Source organism: Portunus trituberculatus, chromosome 43, assembly GCF_017591435.1.
Source record: "Portunus trituberculatus isolate SZX2019 chromosome 43, ASM1759143v1, whole genome shotgun sequence".
NCBI lineage: Eukaryota > Metazoa > Arthropoda > Malacostraca > Decapoda > Portunidae > Portunus > Portunus trituberculatus.
The window spans coordinates 13124295-13150910 of NC_059297.1; the positions used below are offsets into that span (position 1 = coordinate 13124295).

The window sequence follows — 26616 nt, forward strand, 5'->3', positions numbered from 1 at the left end:
CTTTTCTTGAGATCTCCCTCTTTTTCTTCATGTGTGTGTGTGTGTGTGTGTGTGTGTGTGTGTGTGTGTGTGTGTGTGTGTGTGTGTGTGTGTGTGTGTGTGTGTGTGTGTGTGTGCGTGAGTAGTTTAATGTTAAACCGTTTTTTCTCTCTCTCCCTTAACACTTTCCTCCACCTCGCATGTCTCACCTTGACAACACAACCACCGCTGGACTGAAGGAGGCTCCCTTTGTCTGGAACGCTCCTTTTCCTCCTCCTTCTCCTCCTCCTCACGCCTTCCTTGTTCCTCGCATGTACCCGCTTTTTATGTCTTAAAATAAAACCTCCATCAACATTTCTAGAGATATCAAGGTCTTCCTCATTACATTTGTCTAGTTTCTTATTCACATCTTTAATAGTTTTTTTGTGTCTTTTGTTAACTTTTTCCTTAACCAAATTTTTTGACATTTTTCTTACGTTCACTGAAATTACCTCCACACGTTTTCCTTTCACAAGTTATATCAGTAAGTACATCTAAGAAAAAAGAGAATCGGCCCTCCAAACATCACCACCATCTATCTTCCTTCTTTGCCACTTCATCTCCTCCCCATCTCCTCAAGTTTCCCTTCAGACCTTGGCAACCCCCTGGGACGTCCATCTCTTCTTTTTCTGGGGGGAGGAGGAGTGGTGGAGGAGAAAAAGGGCAAAAGGGGAATGGACACCTGGGACACAGGATCTCTAACATTCCTCTCATCTTTGCCAACTGTTAGCCACTCAACCTGAAATTCGTTAGATGAAACGGCATATCACATCCAATCATTATAACTGCCATTACTACTACTACTACTACTACTACTACTATTGCTGCTACCGCTGCTGGCGCTATTACCACTACTACTGCTGCTATTACTACTACTACTACTACTACTACTACTACTACTACTACTACTACTACTACTACTACTACTACTACTACTACTACTACTACTACTACTACTTTTACTACTATCACTACTACTGCTACTACTACAACTACTACTACTACTACTCTCTCTCTCTCTCTCTCTTTCTTGTTCGCTCGTCACCTCCCGTCCTTTGTCCTGAGTGGCGTTAGCTTCTGTAAAGATGCCTACGTCACTGTCTTTGAATACCTTGCAGTGAGATTAAGGAAAACCTGGCAGTGAGAAGCAGCCTTGAGATTTTTTCCTCCTCTTTTGGTTCGTATAATTGTTGCCACGACAAAAACGAGAGGGAGGAGGAACCGAAAAGAAGGAGTCATTGTTGTGTGTTATCTCAAATGTTAGGTGATAGATAAGAAAATTGAGGCAAATACTTAATCTATAATGTTGTTTTGGATGGTTGAGAAACAGTTTTGGTTCTTCTTTTGCGCCTGTTAGCGAGTTCAAGTACATACACGTCACAGGGAGGGGAAGAAATGTTGGTGGTGGAGGTAACAGAGGATGAGAATCTGTCTTTTGAAACCCCAGGGACTCAAATATTGGCTATTTTCAAAGGCCATAAAAATTGCAAGTCGCGCTTCTTTCATGGGTGTTGTTTCCAAATGATGATACAGAAGGCAATCTAAATTACTACTGGGCCCGAGAACATCCTTGAAAATCCCCCGGCGTAACTTACAAAAAAGCCTTTTGATATTGAGGAGATAACACGCCAAAGAATTCAGAATTTGTGAGGACCCAAGCAATATTACAGTATTCCAAGGTTCCGTGTCGTGTAAGGTCCATGTGGTCTTACGTGCAATTCACTGATGAGGGTTTAACGACCTGCATACCAATCACGCCAGCACTCCCACACGCAGTAGTTCAAACAGGCCTGTATTTAGAAATACATTGCTCTTTCATTACGACTATTTTCATGGGCCACAGAGATGATTAGTGTAGTTCTTAGATCAGTAGCGGCGGCAGAACCAGAAGTAATGGGTTTAAACTTGAAAGATTCAGGTTTAGGAAAGAAATGGGAAGAAACTGGTTTTCAAATAGAGTGGTCGATGAGTCTTAATGGTCATGTAGTCAGAGCTGAGTCAATAGGGAGCTTTTAATTAAAATTAAATAACTTCATAGATGGGGAAGATAGATGGAATTAGGTAGCTTAAGCACACTGGGTCTGCCTTGTATAGGCCTGGCTGCCTATTGCAGCTTCCCTCTTTTCTTATGTTCTTATGTTTTCAAGAGTGTTCCTGCTGTTAATAGTGTAGAATTCTTGTCACTCTGACTCTAGAACCGTAAAAACGTCTAAGAAAATCTCGTGTAAATTTAAATAAAGTATTTTTGGAGTAATGGAGGTGAGGCACAGAAATGTTTGAGAATTAAATCTAAAGCACCACATTCATACACACCATATATTCACGGTCCTGGTCCCGCCTGCCTCTGGTGGAAAGGTATGTGACGTCTCGTGGCTCTTCCTACTATAAATAGGATAAAACTGAAACACTATTAAAATTGCTTTGTGTATTATAAAATATATACAATAAATTGTATAGTAAAATCTTAATGCTTACTTAAATGAGTTTATGAATTATTCGATGATAATTTCAATAGCAATGATGCTCGCCACAGTTCAAGCACGTGGATAAACGAGTTCCGTGTTACACTACCTGCTTGTAATGTAATATGATAACACTAATAATAGTACTCTCAATATGGCAACAGTATAAGCATTCGGTTCAACGTTGATTTTTTTTTTTTCCAGCTCACAAGCTTTACACATCGTAAAACACACTGAAGAATTTTAAGAACATAATGAAAAATAATAGTTTACACCATACAGTCAATAGCATATATAAATCATCATTTACTCAATTCATGAATTCAGACGAAATGTAAACACTAGCAGCTACTCAGTACTCAGTGACGGACTGACAGTGGTTGCTGGGCAGTATTTCCCTTGATTGTGTTAAGAGGTGTCTCCCTTTCTCGACCGTGAAGAAAAGAGTGTGTCCTTGACCGTGTGATGAATAGTGTGGCTTCCTTGGTCGTGTCCAGTGTTTTGGTCTTGTTGAGAAATGTGCGTGTCTTCATCGTGTTAAAGTGTATGCCTTCCCAAATGGTCGTGTTGGAGAGTTCCTGCCTTCCTTAATTGTATCAAATAGTGTCTGTCTCCTTGCTTCAACACAAACCCGTCTCCAGGATCCAAGAATGCCTGTGACCCGATCCCAGGAAGCTTGAGTCACTACGTGGGCGGCCAGGGCGGCTTAGAATAAGGGGTTTTCTGGAAGTCGCCACAGGGAGGCGTGGAACGAATGGCCGACGTGCTCTACACGTCTCCTTCAGCAGCGTGATAAACTGCAGAGACATTCCTGGAGTAGAGTCTCGGTAAGTGTGCGTTTGTGAGTACTAACTTATGCATTGTTTTATGATGAAACCAAGGAGAACTGTAGGAACAACTTTGAGAAGCAGTTTTATGTGTGTGTGTGTGTGTGTGTGTGTGTGTGTGTGTGTGTGTGTGTGTGCGCGCGCTTGGGTCCTAATCTCTTGAGTTTCCATGTTATAGTATAATTGTTTGTTACATTATTATGACTTGGGTATGGTCTCTCTCTCTCTCTCTCTCTCTCTCTCTCTCTCTCATTCGAGTTAACTTCAGATACCTTGTTAACTTTTTTTTTCGTTGGCTGCAGGAGCTTTTATTTATGTTTTATTCTTGTTTATATGTTCAAGTGTAAAAGAAGTTGGATCAGGGCTTTAAAGATTGATTTTATGCAACAAACAAAACCTTTCCTTACTGACGCTCCCCAATCAGAATGGTCAGGTTGCTTCAGGAAGTGTCTTGATGCTCCTCTCCTGAGACAATATTATAGTGATTAGATAGTGCCAAGCGGACTCGACCTTGCCTGACTTACTCCATAACTTTGTGCTGAGATGTACAGTACATGATTACGGAGATCATATATGGTGAACATTGCAGGTCATAACTACAATAGTGGATGGGAGGTGTGTGAGTACCCAAAAGGAAATGCATGACTTATGATGTAACTAGTGGTGAGGAGGCAGGTCTTGCAGCCATGGTGGGGGTGGTGGTGGTAGTGGTTGGCGTGGTCCAGCACTTGTGGGTGAGGATGGTGCAGTGAAAAGTGTCGCCGCCGCGCCGTTCAACAATTGCTCTGCCAGCGAGCTGTCAAAATATGCAGCGCGGCGGAATGTATCTCTCTATCTATTTTCGTTGCTAAAAGTTTTGTGTTCCTCTTCTGTTCTTTTCATCTCAACAAGCAGTGCTTCAGAACTATCTATATTATAATGATGATGAATCGTTTTGCCCTAATGTTGACTTTAAGACCATGTGCCAAATAATACTACGAGGTGCGCGATGTATGTACAAAGAATGAAGATATGTATTGTTTTCTTAGGATAAGGAAGTGTATAGCTTTTATGACCATTAGATTTGAAAACCTCTAAACATTTAGCGTAAGCACAGACATGAGATGAAGATTTGCGGCAGAATATCACATTTGTCTCTGGTGTGGCCGGAGAGAGGGACATGAGCACAACAAACATTACGGAGGCGAGGATGTGCACGACGAGATGGTGAGACTTCACGTCCGTCCATACATTCTCGCTACGATGCATCTCTCTTAGGAGGAAAGTGAAGAGTTCTTTCACTAGTTGCACACCAGTGCCACAATGCGCTCTGGATATCCAGCCAGAGTTGCGTTTGTAACTATCAGCCATCAATCATCGCTTCCATAATTGAGGGTAGTAAAGTAATGGCGATATTTTGTTTGCGGTGACGGTGGAGTTCCTTCAAGATGTGTGCAGCTACTCAAGTAGGATGAAAATGTCCATTAGCTCAGCATTCCAAGGGTTTAATATCTGGAGCCGTCCGGTGACACAACACATGTGTGTGTGTGTGTGTGTGTGTGTGTGTGTGTGTGTGTGTGTGTGTGTGTTAGAGCGGTCAGGGACAGCCTGAACCGCCACATGAGTCATCACCACCTTAATTGAGTACTTCATTACTATGGGCGACACAAAGTACCATCCAGCTGGCTGCTAGGCAGTGCTTGCTGTTGGGCGGACACGCTCGACAATGAGGGCCGTGACGTCGCACAGAAATGCTCACCATTAGAGGCAGTGCTGCAGTAGCATTGACAACAAAAGCAAGGGCAAGGAGGGCACCATCAACAACTAGGTAACACGCCAGCGCATGAGGGCGGCGTCCGTGCCCCCGATGCTGTACATGTAGTTGTCAGTGTGGGAGAAACGCAGGGCTGACACATATGAGGTGTAGACCTTGTACTCGTGGTAGCCGGAGCTGGCACTGAGCACCGGGTACCTGAGGGGAGAGAAGAAACAATTGAGAGGCAAGGAGTTGCTGCTGCTGTATGCACCTCAGTGTGCTGCCCATCATTGTGCCATATTTTGTAACAACTAATCGATACTGATGTCTGGAATTGAAGACTTTTAAGTAATGTTTTATCGTGAAATTACCATTACAAACGGATTCCTTGAAAATTGTATTCGGCCTTAACTTGTGATAAAATCCCATTATGGTATAATGTGATGAATATAATGTAAAGACCTGCAGGAATCTTGGTAGGATTTAGACATATCCTCTTTTGCTTACTGCAAGACCAGCCCCTGAATGGGAGGTTACGTAAGTCAAGCTTCTTTTTCTGTCTCTTACCTAAGGTGCGACGTATGGCGTCGACTTTTATGGCCCTGGTCACAGCAATTTGCCTTCAGGTATAATTCACTCAAAGAAATTAAGAGCGTGTGGTTTGTGAAATCTCACCTGTACAGTCTTATGAAACCATCTGTGTCTCCGGCAACCAGTACGTCCCCGCGTGGTCCTCGGTCCACTGTCACCTGCACGGGCGCATCCCTTCCGCCGCTCCAAATACCTACAGAGTAGGAGACACGTGTTAAAGAAATTATTGACTATATAAAGATATGAGTTCAATCACGATGGGTAATGTCACGCACTTATTCCTCATTCTCACGACTGTCATGTGAGGGGCACATGAACGCTTTTCACACACGTGGTAGGTAAACGAAACAAACTTTGTAATTAAATGGTTAGTGATAAATCATTAAGATGCTTTAGGAAGATCAGACCGATCATGGAATAAAGATGAAAACTGGAAATAGGCAGCCATATTTCATAAAGAGACTACTAGACAATGTAGGTAGAAAGAAAGATATCCTGCAGGTTTTTTTTTTTTATTTCCAAATGCTCTTATATCAAATGTGCTTCTCAGTGTGTTTCCTTCACATGAAACAGTATGGTAAAATGTGACGGAAAGAACCATCATGAGAGTAATTACTTGTTCTGGTTAACGAACAAAAATCGTAAAATTTTTAGAAATTTATCAAGTAGTAATGGAAATCTTGAACTCTTTGGTGTCTATATCTACTACTTTTATTATGTTCCAGAGAAAGGTTCTGGGAATCTTGAGAATTTGTTCATGTTTCCAGGGACAGTTTATAAAGAAATCTCCATCATCATCAGTACAAGAAATATCTCTCCTAGTTATCTTTGTGGCCCTTCAGAATATTTCTTATGAAAGCCAAAAGCGTTTAATCTCATTATTACCATGATGCGCTTTCATATTCATTCTGCTTACTATATGGTGATTATATATAGCTTCAGAAACTTATGTGAGGGATCAAAATAGTGAAGACTGGCCATTAATCTTCTGACCTTCATAGACCCTTTATAATGTCAATAAAATGTGTCTCAGTACTGAAGGGGTTAAGAATACAAAACTCATTAAATATCACACAATTATAATCTGTCCGTTTTGATTATCTCAGAGCAAACCGTGTGTTCGATTGGCAGCCCTGCCTCACCTCTGCTCTCGGTCAGCCCTGCTGAGACGCAGATTCATTAACAAACATTTATATTTATTCACTTTACTTAGTAACGTGTAACTTGTGTCGTTACTGAGTAAAGTGAATAAATATAAATGTTTGTTAATGAATCTGTGTTTCAGCGGGGCTGAGCGAGAGCAGAAGTGAGGCAGGGCTGCCAACCGAACACACGGCTTTGCTCTGAGATAATCAAAACGGACAGACTATAGTGACTCACCGTGCACCATGAAGCCCAGAGGGGAGGTGTGAGTGGCCCAGGTTTCGTTGCGCACGTCTTGATGGTTCTTGACCTTTGCTAAGTCCACCAGACTCCCTGTACCCGCGCACACGGAGGAGTGAGTGCGAGTAGAAGCGCCGGGAAATAATGTACGATATGTTGGGAAGGAGAGAAGGGAAAGGGACTCCAATTAGTGGTCAGGGTTTATAATGAGAAAAGGCAGTTAAGGACATCATTGATACTAATGATAGGATGCTGGAGTGAAAGTGTTATCTTTGTGGCTATGCTGACTCATGTACAAATACATAAAAATGTTGATGTTAGTGATGTTACGAAGCACTTAATGAAGATTACCGATGAAAAATGTGATGTGAGTACCACTGCACATCTAGTCTTCTTTCTTTCTTAAAAAGCATCATTAATTTTCTCAGACTCAAGTGTCCTTACCCGCATTACAATAAATTTGGCAAGTCATCTAGGGATTACCAAATTACAGCGACTAACAGGGAACTAAAAGAGACAAATAGGCAACTCTTAAGGAAGCAGTGGCGATGAAGGGAAGGAGGGAAGGAAGAACATGAACGGTTCCTTGGAGTGTGGATTACACTTCAGATATATGAGAGAGAGAGAGAGAGAGAGAGAGAGAGAGAGAGACAGACAGACAGACAGACAGACAGACAGACAGACAGACAGACAGACAGACAGACACACACACACACACACACACACACACACACACACACACACACACACACACATTTTTTATTGAATACTTGTATATATGGTGTCTCAATCAGATTATATTAGTTAGGGTTCTATCTTGGTCACAGCACATTGTATGCAAATTAACTTTACAATAAAATAGGATGAACTAGGCTAGATATATATTATGTAAAACTATTTTTCCGCTCTCACTGCATATATTTTCTAATTAAAACCGTCTGTCTTAGGAGTTTCGACTCGACAGACTATGCCTGACATATTCATTGATTGTAAATCTGCCTGTATTCCTAAGAAATAGCAATAAACTGTAATTAAACACACACACACACACACACACACACAGAGAGAGAGAGAGAGAGAGAGAGAGAGAGAGAGAGAGAGAGAGACAGACAGACAGACAGACAGACAGACAGACAGACAGACAGACACACACACACACACACACAGGCAGAAAGACAGACATAAAGACAGACAGACATAAAGACAGACACACACACACACACACACACACACACGCCTGGTAGCTCAGTGGTTAGAGCGCTGGCTTCACAAGCCAGAGGACCGGGGTTCGATTCCCCGGCCGGGTGGAGATATTTGGGTGTGTCTCCTTTCACGTGTAGCCCCTGTTCACCTAGCAGTGAGTAGGTACGGGATGTAAATCGAGGAGTTGTGACCTTGTTGTCCCGGTGTGTGGTGTGTGCCTGGTCTCAGTCCTATCCGAAGATCGGAAATAATGAGCTCTGAGCTCGTTCCGTAGGGTAACGTCTGGCTGTCTCGTCAGAGACTGCAGCAGATCAAACAGTGAAACACACACACACACACAGAGAGAGAGAGAGAGAGAGAGAACCCGACACTTACAATAGACCACATCGTAATCAGCCGTGACAGTCTGCAGATAGCGGCCCGAGGTACTCCAGTCTATGGTGGAGAGAGGCTGCCCTCCTGCCATCTTGCCGCTGCGGGTGTACACGTATCCGTCCTTGGTGCTACGATACAAGTACACCGACCCGTTTTGTGAGCCCACCGCCAGCAGCTCTCCTCCTGTGGACACGCAAGGAGGACATAAGGCACAGTGACCACAAGAGGCTGTCTGAAGAGCGAAGAGGTGACGGGAAAGAGTGTGCGATGACTGACTCAGGGATGGTGAGTGAAAGGAAATACTGAAAGCAGAGTACGACGTGAAGGCTCATCTTGAAGGACGGAGGGATGTGGGATGAATGATTAATAGGATAATCATAAAGAAAAATAATGACTGAAAAGGTGAGTGTGATTATAAGGCTTGTGTAAGGAAGAGACGGGTGACTATAGGATGGCTGGAATGCTCAAAGAAAGTGACGGAATGACTAAATAAGGAGATGACTGAAGTAATTAAAAGGAGAAACTTGATTTATAAAAAAAGTATAATAGGTGAAAAGGAATGTCTGCACAGCTGTGTGTAACTAGAAATATGAAGAACAACTCAGGAGGGACGCGTGAATAAGTATAAATGCATCACTTACAGAAACAAAAAACAAGAGTAGTGTTATACAATAGGAAGTCCATCTTTTAATTACTTCTTTACTGAAATGTACCGTGTGTCATTGACTTGCTTACCTTCATTGTTAAATAAGTCTGAAGCAAAGGAGTTACCAGGAAGATTGAAGGAGGAGGAGGAGGAGGAGGAGGCGATAGGAAGCGAATAGTAAAATTACTCGTTACATCGTTATCATGGTTTACTGAATGATACTTTTCATTCACAAAATACTGAGAAATTGAAAAAAAACCCAGTGAGAGAGAGAGAGAGAGAGAGAGAGAGAGAGAGAGAGAGCGAGTTAAGCTGGTGAAGGTTTCTGATCATTAGGTACACCAGCGATAGTTGTGTTGTAGTGTTGTGTTAATGTGGTTTTTTTGTCACACACTTGTCAGGTCAGTTTCTTGTTCCGAGGTGGCATTGGATAGGAAAGTGACACTCCCGAATATGAAACTAGAGATGTTAATTATCGAAGCAAGTTTTTTGTGGGAGTGAAATTCTCTCTCTCTCTCTCTCTCTCTCTCTCTCTCTCTCTCTCTCTCTCTCTCTCTCTGTGTGTGTGTGTGTGTGTGTGTGTTGTTTATCATAATGGTAACATGAGAAATACAAAAAATTAATTTTAACCATATGAATCAAAGTGACTAATATCCAGCTGTCCTCCTCATCCACCACCACCACCACCACCACCACCACCACCACCACCACCACCATCCCTGTTCCCTTGCAACTCACCAGGATTATAAGCCAGACAAGAGAGTGGTGATCCGCAAACCCTTAGCGTGGTGACCCTCTGTCCTGTCTGTCCATTAACTACCACCAGGTGTCCGTCAATGGTGCCCGCCGCTATCCTGGTGCCCTGAGGATGGACTGCTACACTCACACACTCGCTCTGTGCCTGCGGTTGGGCGGGAGAGAAGAGAAGACAAGGGGTTACGAAAAATCATTTGGTCGGGATCGTGTTACTGAGTCTGGGAGGGATTGAGAGTCGACTGTTGGGAATGAGTTGAGTGTTGGGTGGAAGGAAGTAAGGGAAGGGTTCAGTGAGGGGTAAGATGGAGTAGATGGGCTAAGGGAATGAGAGGAATGAGAGAGAGAGAGAGAGAGAGAGAGAGAGAGAGAGAGAGAGAGAGAGAGAGAGAGAGAGAGAGAGAGAGAAGGACTCGATGTTATACTTTTCATTTAAAATGTAAATACTATAAATATTGAGATTCCAGCTTCTTTACATTCATTAATTTTGAAATCTCCATCTGCTTTCGTTTTGCGCCTTCCAACCTTCCGACTTGCATCTCTCTCTCTCTCTCTCTCTCTCTCTCTCTCTCTCTCTCTCTCTCTCTCTCTCTCTCTCTCTCTCTCTCTCTCTCTCTCTCTCTCTCTCTCTCTCTCTCTCATTCCTCTCATTCCCTTAGCCCATCTACTCCAACTCACTCCTCACTGAACCCTTCCCTGTCCCCTACCCTCCCTGTTCACCCCTCACTGCTGCCACTATCCTTTTATCATTCCGCACTCGTCCTCTTCAACCTGTCATTTCCATTCTAACAACTGTGATTTATTGTCTCTCTAAGCCTCCTGCTACACACTAAACGATCTTCATTTACCATAGAGAAAAATCACTGTTATACTTCCATTTTCATTATAAAAACTATGATTGATTGTATATTTATGTCCAATGAACTTCCACACACTTACCACACTTCATTTACCACAGAAAACAATATGATCTAGTGGGGGAATCATAAGGGGAAGTGGTAATGAGGAGAGAGATATTTACCTGAGGATAAGTTAACGATGCACACTAACTCGTATATACCGTAAAGTTACCCACCTGGATCCGCCACTCCAGCTGTGTGTCTCTCCACTTGACGATGTGCTTGTCGTAGCCCGCCGTGGCCACCGAGCTGTCCATGTGGTTGATGGAAAGGCCCCAGAGCTGCTTGCTGTGCCCGAACAGCACCTGCAGCCACGAGGGTTTGTTAGCTTAAGTGAGATTGTCTGCTTAGGTTCGTTTTGGTTAGTTAAGTTTGGTTATGATATTTTAGGTTATGTTGGGTTAATTATATGGATCATCTTTTTTTTATTATTAGTGAGATTTGATTAGATAGGTTAAGTTTCAATGGTATTCTTAAAGAGACAATACTGGGATTCTCTTCATCTCTCTCTCTCTCTCTCTCTCTCTCTCTCTCTCTCTCTCTCTCTCTCTCTCTCTCTCTCTCTCTCTTTCCTACCTTTTCTATAGTGTACGATCTGAACACTTATTGTAAATTAATAGAATATATGAATTAATAAAAACAACCTTGACATAACAAACGTATTTCTAAGGATATCTATAACGGACATGTAGAACAGTTTTACTCAATGTGGGCCGAGTTTAGTTGGTAATGTTCGCTCTTGACCAAAACAACACCTTATCACTATCAATCTTTACCATAATTTGGATACCACACGGTACTGGTGGGCTTAATAATGATTGAGTCACAATAACATGTCGAACAATCCTAACCCGAAGCCAAAGACGCCGTGTAGGTTCAAAATGAGTTATTTAACCAACTTGATGAAAGATCGTAGACACAAATCATCACAGCCACTTTCTTCTATGATACATATACCTTCGCTTTCAAGTGTTGGATCAGTGTTGTGTGGTGGAAGGAGGCAGGGCGCTCAGAGTGGCAGCCACTTTATTCTCTCCTGAAGAACCATTGTGTGAGACGCTCGTTCGTCACCGCGTGCATTCCTCGTACAATAAATAATCTCTGATTTTTTTTTTACGTTAAGGCCTATAACACCTGTAGGCACAATTGAAGAGTGTATGGAAACGCTGTTCAGCTTCCGCCCATTAGTGGCGCAGACAATTTTATTTATAGTGGTACCAATATTAGGGGCCATATCACCATCCAAGCTCATCTTGGGTGTACAGTAACTACCTAGAGTCCATGGGTATCATGGTGACATGTAGGTAACTTTAAACCACTCGACAAATGTCAAAGTATTTAAGGCTGTACGTGGTGGTGGGACTCGAACCTACGCAGAGTAGTTAGTGGGGTGCCACAGGGCTCAGTTTTAGTGCCATTATCATTTCTAATGTACAGTATATCAACAACTTGGATAGTGGAATTAATAGTGATATCAGTAAATTTGCGGACGACACAAAGATAGGTAGATTAATTAGGTCCGATTCGGATGCCAAGGCTTTGCAGGCAGACTTGGATAGGATGAAAGAATGGACAGATAAATGGCTAATGCAGTTCAATATTAACAAGTGGACGGTACTGAGCGTACATAGAGATAATCCAAGCAATAGGTACACGATAGATAACGTGGCACTAGGAAGTTCCAAGTATGAGAAAGATTTAGGAGTCATAGTTAGCTCTGATCTCTGTACAAGGAAGCAGTGTATTAAGGCCAGAAATAAGGCGAATAGAGTATTAGGTTTCATTTTTAGAAGTGTTAAAAGCAGGAGTCTTGAAGTAATACTAAAATGATACTTGGCGCTGGTCAGGCCACATCTTAACCATGCGGTACAATTCTGGTCCCCACATTTCAGGAAGAACATAGCTTTGTTGGAGCCAGTGCAAAGGAGGATGACCAAAAAGATACAGGGAATGAGGGATATTCCCTATGAAGAGAGAAAGAAAAAAAATAATTTGCATTCCTTAAAGAGACGTAGGGTAAGAGGAGACCTGATAGAAGTATTCAGGTGGTATAAGGGTTTTAACAGAGGGGACATGAATGTAGTTCTTTAGATTTAGGAAAGAAATGGGAAGAAACTGGTTTTCAAACAGAGTGGTTGATGAGTGGTACGGTTTCAGTGGTCATGTAGTCAGGGCTGAATCAATAGGGAGCTTTAAAAGAAGGTTAGATAAGTTCATGTATGGGGAAGATAGATGGAATTAGCTTAAGCACAGTGGGACTGCCTCGCATAGACCTGGCGGCCTCTTGCAGCTTCCCTCTTTTTTTATGTTCTTAAGTACGCGTGGACGTTTGCCCGATCCCACGCTCACCACCTTATCCACTATGCCACCGCCTCTCTAACCTGATGGTGAGTGTGTGTGTAATTCACCTCGGTCACCTGCTGGTCACCCAGCCAGTCTTCCCTACTACGAAGCGAGCTCAGAGCTCATAGACCGATCTTCGGGGTAGGACTGAGACCACATCAACACACAACACACACCGGGAAAGCGAGGCCACAACCCCTCGAGTTACATCCCGTATCTATTTACTGCTAGGTGAACAGGGGCCACACATTAAGAGGTTTGCCCATTTGCCTCGCCGCTTACCGGGACTCGAACCCGGCCCTCTTGATTGTGAGTCGAGCGTGCTAACCACTACATTACGCGGTGTGTGTGTGTGTGTGTGTGTGTGTGTGTGTGTGTGTGTGTGTGTGTGTGTGTGTGTGTGTGTGTTAGAAGAGGAGGAATGCTGGAGAGACGAGCTCTGCATATCGTGCTAATTAGTGAAGCGAGATTTGTCGGAACACATTAGCTTTAGCAGGTAAACATGTCACATCCTATTTTGCCAATTAAGTTGCGCTACATTAGGTGTGCATTTTACTCTGAAATACAACTGCCGCTTGGTGTGTGGGCTCGTTATCATTTCAATGGCCATTCCGTACGTTTGCAATTGTACTGTTGACTTGCAAGTTACTGTTTTAGAGGCTTTATATACTTTAGTAAGGGACGAGGTTTATACTTGTTTTGAGACAGAATGATCCGTCTGTGTTAGGGCACGTATTTTGGATTTTAAGATGTTCGCTTCATATGAGACAACACCATAATAATAACCACGAATTGGCTACTGAGGTTATAATACATTATTGTATTTTAAGAATAAACGAATTTCTATAGTGTAGATTTCGATTCATTAATTTTCTTGCATTTTTTTCTGATGTGACTCTAAAACAGTATTTGGTGAGCCAGTAAGTACAACCTTTTTTTTTATGGAGATTCAGATTACATAATTCCTTGAAATCCAAGAGAGAGAGAGAGAGAGAGAGAGAGAGAGACCCCTTACATTTACCGTCTGTTCCTGCCACTTCTGTACCTGGTTAAAACGTCGCTGAAGGGAGCCCTCAAGAATCATGTTCCTGGTTGTTCCGACGTACACGTTCCCGTCGTTGTGTCCGGGCCGCTGCGGGTAGATGGATCGCACTCCTCCCGCCTGCTCCGGCACCTGCTCGTGGAGGAGGAGGAGAAATTAAATAATGAAGAATGTAAGCGGTTTCTTCCTTGCATTTACTAGTTATACTGTTCCGATACATTGCATGGGAGTGCACGTGAGAGGAGAAAAGGGGAAAAAAAATTGGGTAAAGAAGGAGTATTATTCCAGTATTTGAGGTGCCTCATTCATATTTAGAATTTTCTTGTTGAACAAGGAACTACACACACACACACACACACACACACACACACACACACACACACACACACACACACACACACACACACACACACACACACACACACTCTCTCTCTCTCTCTCTCTCTCTCTCTCTCTCTCTCTCTCTCTCTCTCTCTCTCTCTCTCTCTCTCTCTCTCTCTCTCTCTCTCTCTCTCTCTCTCTCTCTCACACACACACACACACACACACACACACACAAGTAGCAGACAGCGTGTAGCCAGGAAGCAAATCAAATAAAACATGACATGGAAACTGAATCCCTCGCCATTCAAGTCTTGCCGCACCAGACAAGTTCTTACATAATATTTCGCAGATACATCTGTTAGGTGAGGTTTATTGTGATTTTTTTTTTTTTTTTTTTAGAGTCAGGTTCCAGCTCTTTTATTGTGGAAGCTATTAGTGTGACTCGTGACAGATGGAAAGAGACACATACAGAGATTCAGACACACAGATTAGAAAATAGATAGTGTTTTTGGGATGGTCAAATAAATACAAATGGTAGTAAAACATGACAAAAAAATAAGAAAAAGAAAATGCCGGAAAAACAAGAAAGAGAAAACGGTAAAATGAAATAAAAATCATAACACGTAATGAAATAAGTGAAATACAAAACCATACACACAGAATCTCAAATAACCAAACATACAACATCACAATAACATCATCATGACGCAACCAGATTACAAGAATGCCATATCTGGTGAGCAAGGATCCATGTTAAGTTATACCAGGTGGTCAGTGTCAGTAAGTAGGTGTGTAGTGTTGTAACATTGTAGCAGCTGAGAAGATATAGAGAAGGAGGCCGACGAGTAAGGATGAACAGAGGAAGTAAATCAAGTATAGGGTATCGAAATGACTAGGATAGGAGTGTGTGTTTAGCGGGCGTGTATGCGGGTATATATACAATACACGGTACCAAATAAGGGAGGAGGAAGTGATTAGTTCGTGGGTCACGCTTAAGAAAGGTAGGAATTAAAGACATTGTGTGTGGTCTTGTATGATAATGAGTGAGGTAGTGGATGAGGACTTGAACAGACAGACAGACAGACGGACGGACAGACAGACAGGCGTTAAGATAGATAGATTCTCGTTTAGATTTACAGATTCAGAAGTGATAATGGATTAGAGAGAGAGAGAGAGAGAGAGAGAGAGAGAGAGAGAGAGAGAGAGAGAGAGAGAGAGAGAGAGAGAGAGAGAGAGAGAAAGGCACACACACACACACACACACACACACACACACACACACACACACACACACACACACACACACACACACACACACATACAAAACATTCTCATTACCTTTGGGGGGATGGTGTGTGTGTGTGTGTGTGTGTGTGTGTGTGTGTGTGTGTGTGTGTGTGTGTGTGTGTGTGTGTGTGTATGAGGTCACATTCTTGCCCAATAACCGGTAATAATTAGGTGTGAGATGGCAGTGGAGGTTGCTGGTCAGTTCGTGATCAGACCTTCGTTAATTACACACACACACACACACACACACACACACACACACACACACACACACACACAGAGAAGGGGGGGGGAGAGATCATTCATTCCACTGAGTTATTATCAATGAGAACAAAGAAAGTATAATAAAGTGCTACATTAATCAAAGCTATGAAAACATCTCAAAATTCCTTGTAGCCAGAGGGAATATTATCCAGCGTCATAAAACAGCACTGAAATGAGGGACCTGTCATAGAGATTATAGAGGAGTACAACGATGGATCAAATCATAGAAAAAGAGACGTGTAGATAGATAGAGAGAATGATAGATAAATAGATATATTGTTAGATAGATAGATAGATTGATTGATTGAGAGAGAGAGAGAGAGAGAGAGAGAGAGAGAGAGAGAGAGAGAGAGAGAGAGAGAGAGAGAGAGAGAGAGAGAGAGTAGATATAGATATTTACATACATACATAGATAGACAGATAGAGAGGAAGAGACAGAGACAGAGACAGACAGGCACAAAAGATGAGTTTATTTTCTTATGGGCAAAGTGAAGACAGAAAGGAACTTGCACTGAGGGAGGAATCTCATAGGCCTACACGAACTGAGAGGCCTCCACTACTTAGGAATGAAGGGAAAAGTTTACAAGAGAAGGTACATGTATGAAAGAATAAAGATGAGATTTAGTGAGAGAGAGAGAGAGAGAGAGAGAGAGAGAGAGAGAGAGAGAGAGAGAGAGAGAGAGAGAGAGAGAGAGAGAGAGAGTAAGAAAGCTCGTATTTCACAAGTAATATTTTTACACGAAAAAGAAATTAAGATTCTTGAGAGAGAGAGAGAGAGAGAGAGAGAGAGAGAGAGAGAGAGAGAGAGATCTATTCAATTCAAAATGCGATTTAATCCAGGAAAAATATTAAAGAAGATTCACAAAACACTGCTTCGCTACACTTACCCTCGTCTCCGTGATCTTCTCAAAGTCTTCGTCACAGTCCCAAGCAATGATCTTACGGTCCCTGTCTCCTCCTGACAACACCGTGCCCTCGCTAAGCATCTTGAGAGCATTGATGGCGCTGGAGTGGGCCTGATGGGGAAGCAGGAAGGGCGTAAGTAAGCAGGAGGCATAGAGAGGGATAGTTAGACCAGGGAAAAGAGAGAAAGTGAATTTTAAGGAATAAGAGGGAAATTGAACTTCATAAACACTAAAATTCCCTGCACATATTAGACAACATAAAGGAAAATTAGCTAATAGAAGCAGGTTAGGGAGGTGATTTTTCTAAAGAATCACACGCGACACGTAAGCGAGGTTAGGTATGTTTGATGTCAAGCAAGTGTGTCTGCCCATCACAGACAAAGCGATGGAAGAGTATCAAGAAGGCAAGAGAGGCAAGGTTTGAACATGTGAAGTGGAGAGATGTGGAAAAACCAGGGAAGAATCCAATGTTCATACAAGTTACGGGGAAGAGTATGGGTAGACAGAGAATAAGATGGAAGGACGTGCTGAAGCGTGACATGAAAGTCCTTGAACTAGAAACTGACGCAATGAATAGAGAGAGATGGAAAAGTTAACTAAAAGGTTGTATGAAGAAGATAAGAGGAATTTTCTGTTATAAGGATTTCGTACTATGGTTTACTTTTCAATGAAGATTTCAGTATTGCAGTTGAAAGGTTGAGTATGTAGCAGTGATGGCCGAGTGGTTAAGGCGTCTGACTAGAAATCAGATGGGATCTTCCCGCGTAGGTTCGAATCCTACTCACTGCGCGAAGTCGAGGCAGACCGAGTTTTTTTTATTACGTTCTGTTCTCTTTCCCTGTTGGTGGTGCTGCGTGAGTATTTTTTTTTTTTTAATGATTTTTCTGACTGCCTCATGTCTTCGTAGTATTAGCTCACTTCTCTATTTCAGTTGTTGCCAGAAAAGCCTCTTGTTCTATTTATGTGATGTTCAAGTATTTCCTGTGTCTCTCCTCGTCCAGATTGCTGCACACATTCTACCTACAAGACACTTAGAGGTGATAGCCACATATACAAGAGTTTGTGCAATCGCCATGCCCGCAGATCCACGTACTTCGTATCCAGATGGCACACCATTTCATTGCATATCCGCCTTAACGTAAGTGTTACTTTCACCATCACTTGTTTTGGGGTCTGTGTGTGGTTGTTTTCAGGTAATGGCGGATGTCTGTTTGCCATTGGTGCTGTGCAAGTGTTTTAAGGTTTTATTTTGTTTCTGTTGGTATTTGTGTGGCTATTCTTCCCCATCTATTTGTGTTAGCGTCTAATGAGCATGCTTCCCCATTTATGTTGCACCACTTCAATAGTCATACGCAGCTTCTCGTCGTAATGGTTGTTCTCATCTTCTCCCATTGCACGTGTCTTCCTCGTTGCTTCTCTTGCATTCAATGATTCCTGTTATGTAGGTTTGCAATTCGTATTAACGTCGGTATTGTTATTTTTCGCTGACTTTCATCTTCATCTGCATTTGTGCGTCTTATGGGATTTCCATCGTTAAGCTTGAAAAGTTGTCGGTGTAAAAGAAAATTATCGCAGATTTTTCATGAGTGATAAAAATGGGATTCAGATGCTCTTACGGGGCTTTCCCGTGTCCTTATTATTCTCTCAAGTCATCTTGTCCGGCATCACTACAAACACTCACACACACACACACACACACACGGACACGCACACACACACACACACACACACACACACACACACACACACACACACACACACACACACACACACACACACACACACACACACACACACACACACACACACACACACACACACACACACACACACACATGTACGAACACTAGCATGACGTTCTCGCACTTTCCTTCCATCTTATATGTCTTATTGTCTTATTTTGAATGCTTCTGACAAGGAAGAGTCTGGCGAAGTGGTTCTCAGCCAAAGGTATACACATTGGTACATTTGAAAATAGTTATTCTGAGAGTCTTAAGAGTTTCTGAACACCCTTTGTTGTATGTAGGACGCCAGACGGTCCCAAGGGTTCTCACCGGCGATCTGTGCCTTCAGACCAACTTTATTTGGCATCGCTACATAAACACACACACACACACACACACACACACACACACACACACACACACACACACACACACACACACACACACACACACACACACGGGGGAAGCTTCAAAGCACCTCAAAACCTGGGCTGTGTCTTCTTTAATGCTTTTTCTTTTTGGGAAGATAGTTAAGGTTTCTATTTTTTTTCATATCGAATTTTCATTTCTCTTTTGGTCGTCCTTACTTCTGCTTAAAAAAAAAAGAGGAAGAATTGTATGACTGGGTTGAAATTTTCTTCGTATCTTGAATCTGGTTGTGCCTGCATGTGAGTCTCTCTCTCGCGTATTAAGAGAAGAAATGACGAAGAAGAGATGCATGACACAACACCTATCCCACCTAGCGCAGCATCGCGTCTTATACAACTGGTAGTCCAAGTGAAAGAGAAATAAGAGGCAGCACCTTTACTCAGCTAACAATAACAAAGAGACGTATCATATTATTAATGAAAGATTTAAAAGACGAGTGAAAAAAAAGAGATGTGTGATAGAAAAATAGTTGTACGCTGCATTTGCACTCGATTATTAAATTTTGTGCATCAAAAATATAATACAGAGAGGGCAAAAAAAAATCTGCTTACCTTTCCTCCTCAGTTATCACACAGTGCTGACAAAAACTGACAATAACAAGAGCGATAGGGAGACGACAAAGAAGCAGACGTGATGGGACACTTGCCTGAAATTCCTTCTTTACGTAATATTCGCCGTCCTCGTCCACGCTCCACACAGTCATCACACCCTCAAGATCTCCGGTGATCAGATCCCCGTCCTGCGTAAACTCCAGTGCCGTGATTGTCCGGCCTGAGCTTTCCTGAAGGGGCAGGAAAGAGACGAAAGTTTAGTGAATGTTTAGTGGGCTGTAAAAGTGAGGATATGGCGAGGAAGAGAAGAGTGAAAAGTGTGAGGCTGTGGCGAGAAAATGAGCGAAGGATAGTAATCATAAAAGCAGTATGTATTAAGAGAGAGAAATGGAAATTGAGAAAAAAAATATGAAGACTAGAAAGGGAAAAGTGTATGAGAGTAATGTGCATAAGGAGTAGATAAAAGGGAAGAAAAAAGTGTAAGGGTAGTAAGGAGCACAAAAAAGGTTCAGATACCAGTAGACACGTTGCTTCTCTTGAGTTTGCCATGAATGAAGGTGAAGAAAGATGAAGAGGTAAGGGATAGGAAGAATTAGTGGGAGAAGGAAAAGGAGAGGATGATAGAGGATTAGGGAGAAAGATAAGGAAGAGAAGTGAATGGATGGCAAATAGGATGAGAGAGATGATAAAAAGTATTATACTTTTTACTATCATTCTCCTGCATCTCACATTAATCGTCTACTTTCTTTAATTTAAGATAAGTATAAATTTAAATAATGGAATAAAAAAAATCTAAAGGACTAACTGAACTAGATGCGGGTAAAATGTACTGTTTTGTACAACCCAAAAGAGAGAGAGAGAGAGAAAGTGTGGAGGAGCTGATTGCCTCGTGTATACAATGATGGAGTGTGAAAATTGATGATCGATAATCACACAAACTTCACGCTGGTCGGCTGTTTGCTAGTCTGATGTTTTGTATTAGCTGTTCCTTCAGGTAGACAGACAAAGTATATACGTTCACCAACCCATCCAGCCACCCAATAAGCCAGCCAATCGCTCCTTCATCTAAATCATGGTATTTTTCATCTGTGGATTGCAATTTACGAAGAAAAAGCTTGTCAATATTTTATCTTCCCACCATCTTCTCGTCTGATCCACTGTGATGAACCAGTGGGAATTATTATGTTTGAAATTATTACCAAGACCTCTCGCTTGGTTCCTGTGTGTGTGTGTGTGTGTGTGTGTGTGTGTATCGCATCTTCATATGAGTGAGAACGTTTGGATATAAAGCTAACACTATTCAGAGCGGATTGGTTGATGTCCCCTGTTGAAAATAACATTTTTATAATTACGTCTTTTATTTGTTGCACCTCTGAAATGTTCAATCGCTTTCTTTTTCCTTATATCTGTTGTAATTTCTTCATTCCTTTCTAATAAGACTTTTATATCTACTTCCTACGTTTACTGCAACTCCGAAACGATCAATCAATAAACCTATCTTCGTTTCTATCTGCATTCTAATTTTTTCATTCTTTTCTTGTTAGTCACTTTCTCCTCTCTGTTCTATTATATACTTTTTTTTCTTGCTTCCCTTTCCTACATTTCTTCATCCCTTAAATCCATCAGTCAGTCAAGCTCCCTCCCTCTTTCTCCCTCTGTTCTCACCTGCACAAGGTCTGAACGCGTGAAGATACCATCCTTTCGCCGCGCCCACAGAGAGAGGAGACCCTTGCCATAGGTGATGATGAGGTTGTTATCGAGGGGGTGAAAGGTGGCGCCGTACACGTGGTCCTGATGGGTCTGTGTGAGAATGGTTATCAGTGAACATTGGCATCCTTCTTCACAAACAGGTACAAATGAAGAGACCGTGATATGAAACTTCCTGTGCAGTGATTGGCTTACATTTATTAGTTATATCGTACAATGAAGGCAAGGTTACTCAATTAAGGTTACGTTAGGTCAGGTTACGTTGGATTAGATTTGACTAGACCAGGTCATTTAAGTTTTGTTTAAGTTTGTTTTATTTAGATTAGTACTTGTCTTACATTCAGAAAAAAATCGTGTACACAGAATTATAGTATCAAGATTCACGTTCATTTCTGGTACAGGTTACGTTAGATTAGATTTGACTAGACTAGATAAGTTAAGTTTGGTTTAAGTTAATTCCATTTAGATTAGTACCTGTCTTACATTTAGAAAAGAAAAATAGTTTACACAGAGGTAGAGTGTCAAGATTCACGTTCATTTCTGGTGCTAAAAATAATGAAATTTGAAAGTGTCAGTACATGTCAATTCTCGTGCCTGTATAAAGACTCTGTAAGTGACTCACCGCCACCTTGCCGAACACTTTCTCGTTGTTCCAAGTCCAGACGGAGAGCAGATGTTCCTTGTCCGCGTCCACCGCCAGCAGGAAGTCCCCGTTGTTCTGAGGAAAAAAAAAACCCACTAGCGAGTGAGCAGGTTGAAGAGAAATATTAAGCGGAAAACTGCAGAGGGATAACAAGAGACCGAGAGTTTTTGAAAAAGGCGAAAGGAAAACAGCAGAAAGGAAAGGAAATAACGACACTATAAAATAGAGAAAACAACGAGAGGAAAAGATGGAAGACGACTAAGTGTAGTAAAGCAACTATAAAAGAAAATAATGAACGAGACGAGGCGGATATATAAAAGATGGAAAAAAGGAAGTATGAAGAAAAGAAAAAGACGAAAGAGAAAAGAAAAGAAAGGACGAAAGGAAAAGTTGACGAGAGGCAAGAGAAAAAGAGGAGCGGGAGGAGAAGGAAAGAGAACAAAGGGAGTGAGGAAAAGAGGCAGGAGAGAAAGACGAATTGAGCAAAGGGGAGAAAAAGACGAAGGAAAGAGAACGACAAAGAAAGCTAAAGATATGTACGAAAAAAGAAAGAGGAGTGAGAAAATAAGAAAAGACGAGGGGAAAGAAACGAGATTAGAAGTGAGGCACAAGAAGAGAAAGAGAAGAAAAGAAGAAGGAAGAGGATTAATTAATAAGAGCAAACATTTCAATCCCACAAACTCACCCTGCAGGAGAAGGCCACAGCAAGGATGCCTGCCCCCAGCTCCTTCCTTCCCAGCACGTGCAGAGTGGTGAGGGAGCGTGCGTGCCACACCCTCACATGTGCGGTGGCTCTACGGCCGCGAGAGGCACGCTGTCCTGACGCCACTAGGTCACGCGTTGGGTGGAGAGCCATGCTGAGAGGAGGGGAGATAAATAAAGGGCCTTACTCACTCATCACGACTATTTTCCAAGGCCAGAAAGATGACTAGCTGGATATTCTTGGTTGTTTCTCCAGTTAATAATATAGAAATCTCGTCAATGTACTTCTTGAACAGTAAAAACACCTTAGTAAACTGGTGTAGATTTAAGTAAAGCCTTTTGAAAGAGTGGAGGTGAAGGAGAGAAGTGTTTATGGCTACTAGGCTGATATTCTTATCCTGAAACGCTGTGCTTTCTCCAAAGTCACTAAGATGATTTGCTGGGTTTTCAAAAGTGTTTCTTCAATTAATAATAAAGAAATTCTGTCAATCTGCCTCTAAAACCGTAAAAATACCTTAATAAACTGCTGTAAATTTAAGTAAAGCCTTTTTGAAATAGTGGAGGTGAGGCGCAGAATTATTTGAGAACACATTCTTATTCTGAAACGCTCTGCTCTCACATCACGACTATTTTCAAAGGCCATAGAGATGAATTGCTTCGGATCTCAAGATTGTTTCTCTTGCTTATAATGTAGATATCTTGTTAGTTTGCCACTAGAATTTTAAATAAAAAAAAGGAGAAAATAAAACATCCTTAAATACCTGTGTAACTTCACCCAGAGACTTTTGAATGTAATGAAGATGTAGCAGAGTAGTGTTTTAGAGTAAAGCCTTGAGTTGTGTGTTGCTTTTCACGGTGACTATTTAAACACGTATTAGATTCTCTGTGTGCTCATCCATAAGTTTTTTTTTCTTTCTCTCTTTATCTCAGATGAGTATGTAACAGTTTTGCAGTACTATTGAGAAAGCAGACCAGAAGATAAGGAGGGAGAGGGAAGGATACAAAGAAAAGTGGGCACAAAAGAAAAGAAGAATAAAAGAACAGTATTTTTTCTCAGATGAATACGTATCAGTTTAGCAGTTTTATTGAGAAAGCTGGCTACAAGATAAGGAAGAAGAGGGAAGAATACGTAGGAAAATAGACACAAATGATAAAAGAATAAAAGGAACCCAGGTGATGAGTACTTTCTGAATGGATATAAGACAACGAAGCTCCAAATTGAGTAGTATCAGACAACCGTGACACTGACAATGGAAATATGAAATCACGAGGAAAAAAAATAAGGGTTCATGGAGTATTAGATATCTATGGCGTGACATTCTTTCTTTTTCCTGATGGTAGTTTTGGGGTGACGTGTTCCATCGCGGCTGTGGTCTTCCATCGCAGTGTTTTCGTGGAAGTCTACAATCACTCATTCTCTCACGCTCTCCTTTCGCTCATTCTGTGTTATCATTATTATTACTTTTTTTTGTAATACTCCTATTCTTTTCATATGTCATATTTCTGAAGGCTCGGAATGTGAAATTTTGGCAGCAATGAATTAGTCTTGACAGTTTTTACACACACACACACACACACACACACACACACACACACACACACACACACACACACACACACACACACACACACACACACACACACACACACACACACACACACACACACACACACACACACACACACGATAAACATACTATATTTCATATTTTGATTTTATTCCTTCGATTACTCTGTTTTTTTTTTTTTTATCCCCTGCGATTGCTTTCCTGTCACTCACATCCTCATCTTCCCATCTTCTCCCTTCCCTCCCTCGCCTCCTGTTGCTTCTCACTATATCATCTTCATACCCACCTGGCTTCATTTATCCTCCCCTTCACCAGGTACTGAACTTCTCACACTTACCCTTTACACTACACTCATCATCCAACCCTACACACATCACGTCTTTTACTGTTAGGCACCAATACGTATACTAATATTCCCCTTTTCTTTATCTCCTCACGTGTTTCCCTTCATATGTATTCCATTCTTGACTTTGCATAATTTCCCTTTTATATTTGCTTTAAGGTTAGCGAAAAGTTGAAAATGAAAATGAATGAAGGCTGGATATCTGCTACAGTTGACTAGAGAGAGAGAGAGAGAGAGAGAGAGAGAGAGAGAGAGAGAGAGAGAGAGAGAGAGAGAGAGAGAGAGAGAGAGAGAGAGAGAGAGAGAGAGAGGTGGTATTCCATATAAGCCAACATCTGTAGGAGCTCGGCATCTCGGTAACGGTGACTTTGCATAATAGAGAGGTCGTCTCAGATTCACGTACCTATTTTCACACTCCGAAGCACTAAATACCTCTTATATGCCTTCATTAGCCTTACTTCTTACCCGTGTCACGAACCAGCGCGTGTCACTTTTTCTTCAGTCACTCCTTCCTTCCAGTGACTTTGCTGTTAAAACTATTTCAGCACGAATGTATTTTCTTCATTCCTTAACTCCTTCAGTACTGAGAAGCATATTTACCTTGAAATTTGTGTACGATTAAAACATTTTATTAACATTAGGAAGAGTCTATGGAGGTCAAAAGATTAGTGGCTACAGTCTACACTATTCTGATCTCTTCTTAAGTTGCTGAAGCTGTTTAAAATCATCAAATAGTAACCTGAATTAGTATCAAAACACGTACTGAAGGAGTTAAAAGTTCCTTCCTTCACACTTCTCTTTCTTGACTTCAAAAAGCAACACCTTTACATGTTGCTCTCTCTATTTTTTTTTCGTCCCATTACCTTGTATGTTGACTGACTCTTATATCACTTTTCCATTTCAGTTTCCGTGCCAACACAACGGATCCATCCTTCTATCTTCCAGCGTTGTATTTTGCATTCCATCCTTCGTAAAACCAATACATTCCATCTGCCTATATACTTCTTATCTTGTCAACCTCTCTCTCTCTCTCTCTCTCTCTCTCTCTCTCTCTCTCTCTCTCTCTCTCTCTCTCTCTCTCTCTCTCTCTCTCTCTCTCATCCTACTTTCCTTCACTCATTCCTTCTACCCTCCCAGAAATTCACCATCTAATCCTTCATTTGCTAACTTCCTATTATCTCCTTTCAACCTCAGCTTGTCTTCACCGCGTCCCGCATTCCACTAACTTCCCACTGCCATGTTCTACCATTCTCTTCCCTTACCACTGGATGTCTTCTGTGTGTTCGGTGTAGTGGCGTTGTACATCGTCCTCACGGTCCAAGATGACAGCGACAGCGGCCACATAGTAGAGTAGTTCTCCTGACGGCAGCACCCACAGGTTTTTCCTCGTATCGCTACCTCGGTACCCGTAGCTGAAGGAGGAGCTAAGGAACACTGCATGACTGAAGGGTGGGAAGTGTGTCATTAATGTACTAGTGGAGAAAGGGAAAGATAATATAGATGTGAGGGTTAGAAAGATGGAGTGAAGATATTTGTCAAGAGATAAGGTATATGATAAATGTGATGTGGCGTAAGGAAAAGTTTAAAGAGATTGTTAGATAATTAGATGGTTAGAGAGATGAAGTTTGCAAATAAGTCAAGGTAAACATGATGGGATGCACGTGGTGGTGTGGGAAGAGGGTTAACTAGAGAGTGAGGCATTCAAGCTAGATGTTATTCCTACACTTACACGAAAATTGGTTGAGAGATAAGGGTTAAGGAGACCAACACATGAATTTAAGTACCCTCATTAAGAAGAAGATTAGATAGATGGCAAAAAAAAAGTAAGGACGATAGAATGAATATGAAATAGAGATTTTATTCATACACGTGTCAAGAAGTGAGGATGAGAG

General features: G+C 41.8%; 1 protein-coding gene, 1 long non-coding RNA gene and 1 other non-coding gene across 3 annotated transcripts in view; 2 read left to right on the plus strand and 1 right to left on the minus strand.

The window, feature by feature from the left end:
• The first annotated feature begins 3176 nt into the window (after positions 1-3176).
• Positions 3177-26616, plus strand: part of LOC123518060 — a 75305-nt gene continuing 51865 nt past the window's right edge. The window contains exons 1-2 of the long non-coding RNA XR_006678658.1: positions 3177-3307; positions 18059-18195. This is a non-coding gene — a long non-coding RNA (uncharacterized LOC123518060). The remainder of the gene's footprint in view (positions 3308-18058; positions 18196-26616) is intronic.
• LOC123518058 (echinoderm microtubule-associated protein-like CG42247) overlaps positions 3302-26616 on the minus strand; it is a 76674-nt gene continuing 53359 nt past the window's right edge. Inside the window, exons 11-23 of the mRNA XM_045278625.1 lie at positions 25987-26136; positions 22797-22968; positions 22091-22186; positions 21427-21561; positions 19857-19991; positions 17040-17168; positions 14281-14409; positions 11069-11197; positions 9979-10141; positions 8595-8777; positions 7014-7109; positions 5718-5826; positions 3302-5258 (exon numbers count right to left, since the gene is read on the minus strand). Coding sequence (XP_045134560.1) covers positions 5111-5258; positions 5718-5826; positions 7014-7109; positions 8595-8777; positions 9979-10141; positions 11069-11197; positions 14281-14409; positions 17040-17168; positions 19857-19991; positions 21427-21561; positions 22091-22186; positions 22797-22968; positions 25987-26136 — 1774 coding nt within the window. The 3' untranslated portion in view covers positions 3302-5110. The remainder of the gene's footprint in view (positions 5259-5717; positions 5827-7013; positions 7110-8594; positions 8778-9978; positions 10142-11068; positions 11198-14280; positions 14410-17039; positions 17169-19856; positions 19992-21426; positions 21562-22090; positions 22187-22796; positions 22969-25986; positions 26137-26616) is intronic.
• Trnas-aga lies at positions 17765-17846 on the plus strand. Its single transcript has one exon. It is a non-coding gene; the product is annotated as a tRNA-Ser (tRNA).